A 13,438-nucleotide genomic window follows, 5' to 3' on the forward strand; every position below is an offset into this window, starting at 1 on the left:
GGTGGACGGGTGTGTTTGCCTGTCTGTCTCTCCAACAGGTGAACGGGTCTGTCTGTCTGTCTCTCTCACACAGGTGGACGGGTATGTCTGTCTGTCCCTCTCACACAGGTGGACGGGTATGTCTGTCTGTCCCTCTCACACAGGTGGACAGGTGTATTACCCCCCGTGTCTCACTCGTAATTACATGAACTGTGTCGTTAAGATCATATTTATTCTCCATAAATCTTCCATCCTCGTTATATGCCGAAGAAACCCAATAAGAGAGGCTTTATTTTTCTTGGAGCGAAATGACAACACACTTTAAGCGATATTTTGAGCCAAACTTCTCAAATACATTTTCTTCGAGAGAGGAGAGGGGGGAGGTGGTTGGGGGGGGGAAAGGGGGGGTGTGTGGGGGAAAGGGGGGGGGGTTAATAAGTTTCCAAATTGCACGCCCTGGTCTTCCAAGAAATACTTTGATAATCATTAACAAACTCTTAATTAATTGAACGATAAACTAGCAGGAGCTCCGAAACAAAACTGTGATTAAAGTTGGCCATTATTTAGAAAGGTTGTTACGCTGCCTTGGAACGAGACAAAGGCATCTTTTGGGGAGCTGCTGCTGCTGCTTCTTCTCTCTCCCTCTCTCTCTCTCTCTTCCTCTCTCTCTCTCTCTCTCTCCCTCTCTCTCCCTCTCTCTCCCTCTCTCTCTCTCCCCTGTCCCCTCATCAACCCAGTAACACATTTCCTGAAGGCGAAAAAGCGCATTTTTTTTGTGTCTTAGTATTTTACATCATTATTCCCAACACATTTTTTGTTTTTTGGAGAGGGGGGGAGGGGGGGGGGGAGGAGAGTGTAAAAGTCAACCAGGGAAGAGGACGGGCGTCTAGAGTAACCCTAGAGAGGTTACAACCGCCTTGACAGGGATTCGATTTATAAAGGATCTATATGTCAATAGGAATTATAATTAAAACATCAGTAGACCAACACCGCCTCTTATTTAGCACGCACGCACACACACACGCACACACACACACACGCGCTCGCACACACACACACACACACACACACACACACACACACACACACACACACACACACAAATCGAAACGCCCAGAAACTCGCCACAAAACTGAAGGCCTAATTGACAAAAATACATCATACATACACATAAAGAAGAAGAAGAACCAACAAGGAACTATCAACACCACCACCACTACCACTACCACCACCACTACAACCACCACCACCACCACCACCACCACCACCACCAACCACTCCCTCACACATCATCCAGCACGAGGCAGTCTATGCAACACCACAAACCGACATATTCTAATGAGATGGACTTTTGTGTGCGTTTAGAAAATGACGCTCGCTTTATAAAATGAGAATCCCTCTCCGCCAAGTTGGGATTAAGTAGCCGTGAGCCGAAGGATCACTACGCCAGTCGTAGAGCATGGGAATGCCAACCTTCCTGGCTGGAGGAGAAAGCCGTATGTGGTCCACCTTAGGTAAATCCAATTATAAAAGCTACACTTTCTTCTTTTTTTTTGTATAATGTGAATGAAAAGTATCTACTTCTAACGAATAGATATACTAATTAACTCGGTGAGGGGCACTTTTGTAGCCACTCGCTGGACCTTTCTTCATCTAATGAGGTTGGTTGCTTTTCATGTAAGAACACTTGTCTTTTGTTAGCGAGGAGGGTGTGTGTGTGTGTGTGTGTGTGTGTGTGTGTGTGTGTGTGTGTGTGTGTGTGTGTGTGTGTGTGTGTGTGTGTGTGTGTGTGTGTAGGAAGGGGGGGGGGGGAGGGGGGGAGAGAAACCACTTGAGGAAGTGTGGTCGGTGAGGTAATTCAGTGAGGAGGGGGGGTAGGGGGGTAGGCAAAGGGGGTGGGGAGTTTAAGGGAGAGGTGGGGAGGTTGGGGGGTTTGGGGGAGGTGGTGGGGGGCGGTTCTTCTTGAGGCCCTGCCGGAAGGCGGGAAATAATTACCCGCAATAGGTTTTATACGATTTCTACTTTTTTGTCAAACGGCCTAAGGCCTGACTTTTCGAGTGCCTAAATGGTTATCCAAGCTATTGCTATCAACCAGCTCAGGTGTACTGTGCTTGATATCCTGATTTATATATTATGCATGGGCAAGCTCCTCATATAGATGTTATCCTCATCTGCTACAAGCAAAATCACAGACAACTTCGAGGTTATCCTCTAGGATATCTTCAAAGAATCATTAACAAATCTCCAGATATTTTGTATTATTTGGTCTAGAATCATCTATCTTGAGGTTATCTTCAGGTTATCTTGAGATGATTTCGGGGCTTAGCGTCACCGCGGCCCGGTCTTCGACCAAGCCTCATTTTTGTTACACATCCCCAGGAAGCAGCCAGTAGCAGCTGTCTAACTCCCAGGTACCTATTGACTGCTAGGTAACAGGGGCATCAAGGTGAAAGAAACTTTTGACCCATTTGTCTCCGCCTCCACCGGGGATCGAACCCGGAACCTCAGGACTACGAATCTGAAGCGCTGTCCACTCAGCTGTCAGGCGCCCTATATCGTTCATAAAAGTCCTCTACTTACTTATTCTGTTGAATTGTGTCTTAGCTCTTTATGAAAATTTTGACGCAGAGTGCTTACTGTTGGAAGTCTCGTTACCTGTAGGTCCCAAATGACCTCTGGGTGAAAATCGTTACCTGTAGGTCCCAAATGACCTCTGGGTGAACAGGGTAAGAGGCCAACATTTGAAGATTGGTGTCCAGTCAGTCAGTCAGTCCTTCCTTAATGGGGCTCGAACTCGGAGGAAATGGCACGCATGGAGCGGGTCGAATGTGCTACCGATATTTTCACATCATAGATTACAATATACATTTGTATTCAAATGTTTTGTATTTGCTGGTTCCTGCACCGGGTTATTCTTAGATGTGGTCAACTGTTCTGTAATTTGAATTCCAGAACCCCTACTTTTCATTGGGTGTAGTCTACACCTGCTACTGTATTTTTCACTACAATAGGGTGTTATGGTGTATATATTAAGGACGCCTTAGTGTATTCAGACACTTAGCACCGCTCCTGTGCTAGGTAAGTCCACTACGGGCTCACCATAGCCCGTGCTACTTTGAACTTGTTTCGAGTAGTTGAATCTATAACAACAACAACATTAGTGTATTGTCCATGCATAGATTATAGGGTGCGTGTCACATACGTTGTAAACCCGTCTTCCTAACACAGCCTCGCATTTTGACGTATACTCTTAGGCCAAAAATCGTCATGCTTGAAAATGGCAGCGGCTGGCGAAATTGACGTACTGTTCCGTTTTCTGTTTTGGGTCCTCTGGTAGGTTAGGATAAGGGCACTTTAGTATGACAGTTTCTTGACGTTGGTGACGCTCGGGAGAACTGGGTGCTGTGGACCTGACCCTAAAGCACACAAACTTAACTGCTTGTATGGATATGGTACAACAATATCTCTCAATCACAATCACAATTAGTAGGCTCAGGAATCTGTACATCAGTTGATTAACAGTTGAGAGGCGGGACCAAAGAGCCAAAGCTCAACCCCCGCAAGCACAACTAGGTGAATACACACACACACACACACACACACACACACACACACACACACACACACACACACACACACACACACACACACACACACACACACAAGGCTCAGGAATCTGTACACCAGTTGATTGACAGTTGAGAGGCGGGACCAAAGAGCCAAAGCTCAACCCCCGCATGCACAAATAGGTGAGTACACACACACACACACACACACACACACACACACACACACACACACACACACACACACACACACACACACACACACGCTCTCTCATTCCCATCCTTTTGCCTGGCTCGTGAAGTGCATATTAACACGACCCATTTTTAACTTGTAGTAATGTCGACGGCCGCCCCCGTCGACAAATTACCCGGGCTGGCGAGGCGGCACCTGCTGCTTTACGCAGACTTCATCGCTCTCAAAGAAAAAACAAAAGTGTGTCCGTAAGCTCTCTCGATTATCAAGGACACTGCTGAGCTCTGTTGATCTTCCGTCTGCCTGGTGGTCGTACGTGGCCTTTGATCAGGGGGGGGGTCGTCTTAGAGTTGGGGGGGGGGGGGGACGACGACCCGCTTGATCACTTGCTTGTGTTGTCATTCCGATGATTGAGCGATTGTCCTCTGTTTCAGGGTGGGGGGTGGGGGGGGGGTTGAATTGGAGTTGGGGTGGGGAGATAGGGGGTGTGGGGTTTTGGGTGGTGGGGTGGGGGGTCCTCAGCCCCCTCCAAGACCCCAAGACCCCTTTTCCACCGCTCTCTCACCCCTCTTCCACTGCCACACACACACACACACACACAAATACATCACTTTAGGCAGTGATGTACTGGAGGCTGACTCCATACACAGTTTCAAGTGTAGATATGATAGAGCCCAGTAGGCTCAGGAACCTGTACACCTGTTGATTGACGGTTGAGAGGCGGGACCAAAGAGATCCAGAGCTCAACCCACCCCCCTCCTCAAGCACAACTAGGCGAGTACACACACAGACACACGTGGTCACAGTTTGTTTACAAACACCACTTTCTCATCACTCTTGATCACAGGACGACATACAGGAGTCACCGAGAACAGCTTCAAGACAAGTGTCAATCATTTGACTCCTGCAGTACCGCTGCTGATGATCTCTGAGATACAGCTTCACTCTGCTGTGAGAGAAGCGGGATATGTTGCTGTCAGTTGGCCCCCCCTTCTATTTTACGTCAGGTACTGTCAGTTTCCGTCAGGTACTGTTAGTTTCCGTCACGTTTTGTGTCATATTCCCCGTCTATGTGACACGATTTCTTACTGTTTGACGGAACCCTGACAGAAGGGTTCCCTCCTTCGTCAGGAAGTTCCTGCGACGTGAGGGTCCTTCAGGGAAGCAGAAAGTCTGTTGGGACTCTGTGTTACCTGAGCCACGTGCGTGTAATGATTGCTGCAATATTGCTACAGTTTTTGCTCTTAACATTATCGTATTATTCCGTCAGTGTAGCCTATATCTCCCCCTGATAATGGAGCCTATATCCACCCCTGATAATGGAGCCTATATCCACCCCTGATAATGGAGCCTATATCCACCCCTGACAATGGAGCCTATATCCACCCCTGATAATGGAGCCTATATCCACCCCTGATAATGGAGCCTATATCCACCCCTGATAATGGAGCCTATATCCACCCCTGATAATGGAGCCTATATCCACCCCTGATAGTGGAGCCATATCTACCCCTGATAATGGAGCCTATATCCACCCCTGATAATGGAGCTTATATCCACCCCCTGATAATGGAGCCTATATCTACCCCTGATAATGGAGCCTATATCTACCCCTGATAATGGAGCCTATATCCATCCCTGATAATGGAGCCTACATCCACCCCTGATAATGGAGCCTATATCCACCCCTGATAATGGAGCCTATATCCACCCCTGATAATGGAGCCTATATCCACCCCTGATAATGGAGCCTATATCCACCCCTGATAATGGAGCCTATATCCACCCCTGATAAAGGAGCCTATATCCACCCCTGATAATGGAGCCTATATCCACCCCTGATAGTGGAGCCATATCCACCCCTGATAATGGAGCCTATATCCACCCCTGATAATGGAGCCTATATCCACCCCTGATAATGGAGCCTATATCCACCCCTGATAATAGAGCCTATATCCACCCCTGATAATGGGGCCTATATCCACCCCTGATAATGGAGCCTATATCCACCCCTGATAATGGAGCCTATATCCACCCCTGATAATGGAGCCTATATCCACCCCTGATAATGGAGCCTATATCCACCCCTGATAATGGAGCCTATATCCACCCCCTGATAATGGAGCCTATATCCACCCCTGATAATGAAGCCTATATCCACCCCCTGATAATGGAGCCTATATCCACCCCTGATAATGGAGCCTATATAACCCCCCCCCCATTGACATTGTAAACCCCCCCCCCCAACTCTTATCAAAATAGATATCTTGTATCATCATTGTATAGCTTCTCCTTTCCATCAGTGTAGCTCAATTCCCTCTCCCGTCAGCGTTTCTTCCCTCCCCCCCCCCCTTCCCCTTTTCCGTCAGCGTTCCTTCCCCCCTCTTCCGTTGGCGTTAAGTCCCTTCCCTGTCCGTCCAGACCATCCCAGCCCCTCTATTCACAGGCATGAATCTTTAATTATTTCCATTTCCAGCTATCCAGAATTTTCACTTGGGCCGTTGCTTTCGTTTTTTGATATCTTCCCCTTGAGCGGGGGCTGACAAGTTGCTTTATTTCTGCCTCCTCTCCCTCTCCAACCTTTATTGTGTCCCCCTTCATATTTTTTGGCATTTATTCTCTCCGTGCCCATTTTTTTTTTATTTTTTTTTATCTTTCATTTCTCCATTTCCGTATCCAGTTGTTGGCGACTTCCTCTTCCTCCCCCTCTATTCCTGTTCCCTCCTTTTTTCTTTCTTTTCTAGTCTTATGCTTCCTCCATCCACTCAATTCTTTATTTTTCCCTTTCAGGCCATCTTTCTCTACTTTGCTGCTACTTGTTGTTCTGCTTTCCTTTAGCCCTCTTTCCCTCCGCCTATTGCGTCTTCTCATTTCCTCTCTCTCATTCATTATCTCATTCTTAATTACTTCCCTCCCTCATTCCACTTTTTGTCCTCCCTCTCCCCCTTCTCTCCCTCGTTATCCCTCTAAATCCTTCCTTCTGATTCCTCCCTCCTCTCTCCCTCCCCTACCCTTCTCTCCTCTCTTCCTCCCTCCCCTTCTCTCTCTCCCTCCCTCCCCTTCTCTCTCCCTCCCTCTCTCTCCTCTCTCCCTCCCTCCCCTTCTCTCTCTCTCTCTCTCTCTCTCTCTCTCTCTCTCTCTCTCTCTCTCTCTCTCTCTCTCTCTCTCTCTCTCTCTCTCTCTCTCCCTCTCTCTCTCTCTCTCTCTCCCTCTCTCTCTCTCTCTCTCTCTCTCTCCCCTTCTCCCTCTCTCTCTCTCTCCCTCCCCTTCTCCCTCTCTCTCTCTCTCTCCCTCCCTCCTCCACAGCCAGGTCCTATTACTCGTGTTAGATGCCGTTTTAAAGTCATGAATACAGAATCAGGTCAACAAAGAGCTTCGAATTACGACCGTATACGGCCGGAAAACTTGGCCCGTACGGATTAACGGAGATGTCCCATGACCGGCCAATGGCGCCCACGCCCATGCCCTTCGCCAGACTCACGCCCACGGCCTGCACCAGCCCCCCGCCCACGCCATGCCCCCAACCTTCAAACTTTATGTCATTGTGACCACTTTAATATGCTGTCTTCAACACGCCCATTTGTCGCTATAACGACACGCCCACACGCCCACGACACTATACCCACACCACACGCCCACGCCCACGACACTATACCCACACCACACGTCCACGCCCACGACACTATACCCACACCACACGCCCACGACACTATACCCACACCACACGCCCACTACTAGTTCCCATTTGTTGCCCCCCTATTCCACTGCCATTCTCTCCCCCATTCTCTCTTCCCCTTCTCTGTCTCTCTCTCCTCATATTTGACGGTTTTGTCTTCCTCCATCTCTCTTCTTCTTCTTCCTTATCTTCCCTATTATTATTAGTTCCCTCTTTCGCTTAGTCCCATTCCTTCCCCCTCTGCCTCGTATCTCATTTCGCCTTTCTTAACACTTCTCATCTTATCTCCTCTACTTTTGCTTCTCCTCCTCACTACTTCTCATGTTACTTTCTTTCTACTGCTGCTATTATATATATATTCGCTATCTACCCCCTGTCTCCATTTCCTCATTTTGCGGAAATGAGGAAACCCTTACTCTTCCTCTCACTGTTTCTCATAAGTATCCTCATTGTTTCCCTCATTCGCTTCTTTCTTCTTATGTTCCATTTTATCCGCTGTTATTCTATGTCATTTATTCGTCTGGCTAATTCACCAGTATTCAAAGTGTACTTTGATTTCTTCTTTTCTTCTTTCGCTTTCAACCCCACCCCCCCCAGGGCCAGTAAAAGTGGGGGGGGGGGCTCGGCGCCCCCAGGAACAATAAAAAAGGAAAGTGAAACATACCTTAAGGTGGGTGCCATTGTCTTCCGCGATGAGCTAAAAAAGCCTTACCTGTAATGACAGAAAAAGCCATTAGTAATGTGCTTATTGAAATTCCTATGTACTCTTTCGCTTTCATTATCCTTTCTTCCTTCCTTCCTTCCTTCCTTCCTTCCTTCCTTCCTTCCTTCCTTCCTTCCTTCCTTCCTTCCCTTTCGTATTTCCCTTTTGCTGTTTTTTGGTTGTACATGTTCTGTAAAATATCTTTTTGTTTTCATTCTTATTTTGATTTGCTTTCATTTCCTCCATTTTTTCCTATTTGTCTGTCTTTTTCCCTAACAAATTTCCTCTCACCTTCTTATTATCATCTTCATTTCTCTTCGTTCCTGCATTCTTGCTCTGTTCTTTCGTTATCTGTTCTCTCTGTTCCCAGATTCTGCCTTTTATTATTATCGTTTTTTCTTTCCTGCTTTCTCTCTTCGTTTGCCAATAAAGCTCCTTTTTTGGACTTATTTTACATATCTCTTTTTTCTCATCAATTCTCTCGCGTTATCTCTGTCCCTTCCCTTCCCTTCTCTTCTCTTCTCTACCCTTGGCTCTCCCTCCTCTCCACCTCTCCTCCTTGGATCTCCCTCCTCTCCACCTCTCTCCCTCGGCTCTTCCACTCTTCCTCTCCCTCTCTCCCTCTGGCTTGGCCCGATTACTCGCATTAGACGCCGTTTCAAAGTCATGAATACAGAATCAGGCCGACAAAGCACGCCCCATTCCATCTGCTAAACATCTCTCAAATTCTGCTCAAAAGGTATCCATTATTTCGGAGGCGATTTTGATTAGCTTCTCTCACTCTCTGGCTTGCTTGCTCTCTCTCTCTCTCTCTCTCTCTCTCTCTCTCTCTCTCTCTCTCTCTCTCTCTCTCTCTCTCCTCCCGGACCACACACTCTCTTTATCTCATTTCCTCTATTACCCTTTTCGTACCACTGCTACTCCAGCTATCACCCCCTCCTCCACTTCCTTTCCCCCTTTCTCTCTGTTCTTTAGCATCTTGTTTTAGTAATTTCCTCCCCTCCTTCGCCCTCCCCCCTCACTACAACCCCTCTTCCTCTTCCCCCCCTCTCTCTCTCTCTCCCTCTTTCTCACTTCTCCCCCCTCTCCCTTTTCCACCCCCCCTCTCTCTCACTCTCTCTCTCTTCCTGTTCTGCTACACATTAGTCACTAACTGTATTGGGAACGGGTCATATAAGAGCGAATTCCCGGAGAGTCCACCAGTTGTCGCGTGTTGTAATAGGCTCTGGCGCTAGCCCCATCAGCGTGGCGTGGGGGAGACTCGTTCCACTGACCGTGTTTACATTGGCCCGACTCATCGCCTCCTTGCTGGGTTACCTATATGCTTGTTTGCCTTTCATTATGTTTTACTCCTCGAGTCAAGCTCGTTGTTCTTTCATCTTCGGGAATACGTTTTTCTTTTTTGTCAATTTTGTATTTTTTTGGGGGGTATTATCTCTCAGTTTTGATTTATATATATATATATATATATATATATATATATATATACATATATATATATATATGCAAACAAGCCTGAATGGTCCCCAGGACTATATACAACTGAAAACTCACACCCCAGAAGTGACTCGAACCCATACTCCCAGGAGCAATCCAACTGGTATGTACAGGGACGCCTTAATCCGCTTGACCATCACGACCGGACATAAGGAAGTGATAGCCGAGGCTATTTGAACCACTTCCCCGCCGGCACTCGGATGGTAATCTTGGGCATAGCATTTTATCAAATCACCTCATTCTTTGGGGCACACGTGAGGAACACAAATGCAAACAAGCCTGAATGGTCCCCAGGACTATATACAACTGAAAACTCACACCCCAGAAGTGACTCGAACCCATACTCCCAGGAGCAATCCAACTGGTATGTACAGGGACGCCTTAGGCGTCCCTGTACATACCAGTTGGATTGCTCCTGGGAGTATGGGTTCGAGTCACTTCTGGGGTGTGAGTTTTCAGTTATATATATATATATATATATATATATATATATATATATATATATATATATATATATATATATATTAGGGTTTTAGGGTCTGGTTTTGTTGTGTTTCTTGAGTTTGTGTTTTATTTGGTGTTGTAGTGGACGTCTCTTTGGTTACTTAATGTCTGATTTCTATTACTTTTAATATTTCAGGGTGTTTTTACTTTTTTGGAGGGGTTGGGAGGTGGGGAGGGGGGGTTGTGTGAATCCCTACCTCCTCCCTTCCACTCTTTCACTATTTCCCCATTTCCTCATTTTTCCTTCCTATCCCACCTGTCTGCCCTCTCTTCTCCCAAAACCCTTCATGCCACCCCTCCCTTACCCCTCTTCCCCACCCCTCTTCCCTACCCCTCTTCCCCTCAGCTACATCCAACATTAACAAGACTTTTAGCAGATAATGGGGGTACCAGGCACGCGAATCTCCATAAGAAATGTAATGGTCGAAGGAAATCGGCTTTAGCATTAATGCAGGGAAGATTCTGAGACGCTCTGCTGCCCTTGTCGAGTACAGGTGACTGTCCAGTAGCTCTGCTGGACTCTATAATGCTCTATCCTGTGCTACTATATACTCTACAATGCTTTGAGCTGCTCTGCTCTCTCGTACTCACCTGTCCTGCTCAAGGTAGAGTAGAGTATAGAGTAGAGTGCTCAAGGTAGAGCACAAGGTAGAGTACTCTGCAGAGCTCTGCGTTGTTCTACTCGACTCTTTATATAAATTATTGTTTTCCTTCGTCTGGGACAAAATCCTGTTAGGCTTATCGAGGCTTCCCCTCCCCCCCCCCTAGGCCAACGAATGACCTTTCCCAGGTTGCAACTCACAACAGTTGGCTAACTCTCGGCGGGTGCTTGTTTGCTGCTAGGTGAACAGAGGCATCAGGTGAAACACAAGATAACGTATTGCCCGGTAATGGAACCTGGAGCTGCTTCACCCCTGCACTCTGTTGCACTCTGTTGCACTCTGTTAATTGCACTCTGTTGCACTCTGTTGCACTCTGTTGCACTCTTCTCCTCCTCGATCGTTGCAGTTTCTCCTGTTGAGTTTCTTTATTATTCCTTTGTCCTTCCCTCTATTCCTTCGTCCCTCCCCCTATTCCTTCGTCCCTCCCCCTATTCTAGTTTGCTAACTAGAATAGGGGAACCACTTTGTCATCACTTCCTGTAAGGCTCTTTAAAATGCTACAATTTATTTCATAATCAGTGGGAACCCCCTGCTATACGCCCCCCTTCCCCACGCCCCCCCCCTGCCCCCCTCCCATTCATCATACATCTGCCCCATGCCCCCCCCTTGCATACGTTGCTGCTGTGTTTACTGCCTTAATCCTCCCCCTAACTGTCTCTCTTCCTCCCTTTACCCCTTTTCTTTCATTTCTCTTCATTTCCCTTCCATTTCCTGATTCCCTTTCTCCTCTACGCCTTCTTTAATCCCTCCCCCTTTCATTTAGTCCTTCCCTCCCGCTCTTCATCCCCTTCTCCTGGCCCTATCCCCCCCCCCACCTCCACCTCTTCCCCCACCAAGAGCAGAGTACCATTTGAGTGCACAAACTGACGATCACTCTAACATCTTGATGAGATAATACCAGCTTACACTCTGCACATGCACTCACCATTAGGCTGGCCATCTCTATCCCCTCCGACCCACCTTCCTGGTCCACCCATGGCCCACCCCTGGTCCACTGGAAGGCCCACCCCTGGTCCACCACCTTCCCGGCCCACCTATCATCTTAGGAAAGTTTCTAGACATGCCAAGTTAGTGATGGGTTTTAATAGGAAGTAACATGAATGGACAATTGGGAATGGGTGGTGTGTGGGGGATAAGGAAGATGGGGGGAAGGTGGGGAAAGGTGGGGGAAGGTGGGGGGGAGAGCTAGTGAGGGGAGCTAGAGGGGAAGGGGGGATTGTGTGATTGTGTGTGTGTGTGTGTACGTTTGAGTATGGTCCAGTTGTGAATCAACCAAGCTCACCACTCTCCAAACACCACCCCACCCCCCTTTCAACTCCCCCCCAAGTGCATTTCCCCCCCTCTCTACAACCCCCCTCAACACCCCCTACCCCCCCCCCCCCCCCCGCAAGTCTTCCAACCCAGAGGCCCGACTCATTGTGTTGTCGTTAGGGATCATTCTCGCATTTATCTCACCATTAATTTCACCCCAACAATCCCTCTTGTGTTGTCGCCACACTACAAACAATGCGTTTGCTGAACTCAGTGTAATTATCTTGCCCAGTGTGCTACGAATTCTGGTAGTTTGTGTTCCACTCTTTGTAAGCAAAAATTTTTATTATATATATATATATATATATATATATATATATATATATATATATATATAATATATAATATATATATATATATAATATATATATATATATATATATATATATATAATATATATATATATATATATATATATATATATATATATATAATATATATATATATATATATATATATATATATATATATATATATATATATATATATATATATATATATACATATATATCACCCTGGTATATACTGATTGCAGGACCCTCTTCACCGGAGTATATTAATAACCCTTGCACTGCTCACCCCAAACTTTCCCTGCGTCTGGCCTTATAAACAGCTGTGCATCTTTCTCTGCAGACTGTTCGGCACGACGGGCCACTGTGCAGCCTGTAACAAGGTTATTCCCGCCTTCGAGATGGTGATGAGAGCGAAGACCAACGTTTACCACCTGGAGTGCTTCGCCTGCCAACAGTGTAACCACAGGTAGGTGTGTGGCAGGTGTGTGGAGGGTGTACCCACAGGCAGGTGTGTGGAGGGTGTACCTACAGGCAGGTGTGTGGTAGGAAGGATGGGAGAGTGAAGATTTACCCCACAGGTGTGGCAGGAGGAATGGGGGTGAGAGTGTACCCACAGGCAGGTGTGTGGAGGGTGTACCCACAGGCAGGTGTGTGGAGGGTGTACCCACAGGCAGGTGTGTGGAGGGTGTACCCACAGGCAGGTGTGTGGAGGGTGTACCCACAGGCAGGTGTGTGGAGGGTGTACCCACAGGCAGGTGTGTGGAGGGTGTACCCACAGGCAAGTGTGTGGTAGGAAGGATGGGAGGGTGAAGGTTTACCCTACAGGTGTGGCAGGAGGAATGGGGGTGAGAGTGTATCCACAGACAGGTGTGTGGGCAGGAGGGGTTACCTTGCGATGATGATTTCGGGGCTTAGCGTCCCCGCGGCCCGGTCCTCGACCAGGCCTCCTGGTTGCTGGACTGATCAACCAGGCTGATTGGACGCGGCTGCTCGCAGCCTGGCGTATGTATCACAGGCTGGTTGATCAGGTATCCTTAGGAAGTGTTTATCAAGT

At 47.4% G+C, this 13,438-nt stretch overlaps 1 protein-coding gene across 6 annotated transcripts in view; it reads left to right on the plus strand.

Annotated features, from left to right (window-relative positions):
* LOC123759666 (uncharacterized) overlaps window positions 1-13,438 on the plus strand; it is a 364,501-nt gene that overhangs the window by 290,904 nt on the left and 60,159 nt on the right. For all 6 annotated transcript variants that reach the window (XM_069318051.1, XM_069318040.1, XM_069318034.1 and 3 more), the window contains one exon: window positions 12,725-12,850. In XM_069318051.1, coding sequence (XP_069174152.1) covers window positions 12,725-12,850 — 126 coding nt within the window. The remainder of the gene's footprint in view (window positions 1-12,724; window positions 12,851-13,438) is intronic.

Source organism: Procambarus clarkii, chromosome 8, assembly GCF_040958095.1.
Source record: "Procambarus clarkii isolate CNS0578487 chromosome 8, FALCON_Pclarkii_2.0, whole genome shotgun sequence".
Taxonomy (NCBI): domain Eukaryota; kingdom Metazoa; phylum Arthropoda; class Malacostraca; order Decapoda; family Cambaridae; genus Procambarus; species Procambarus clarkii.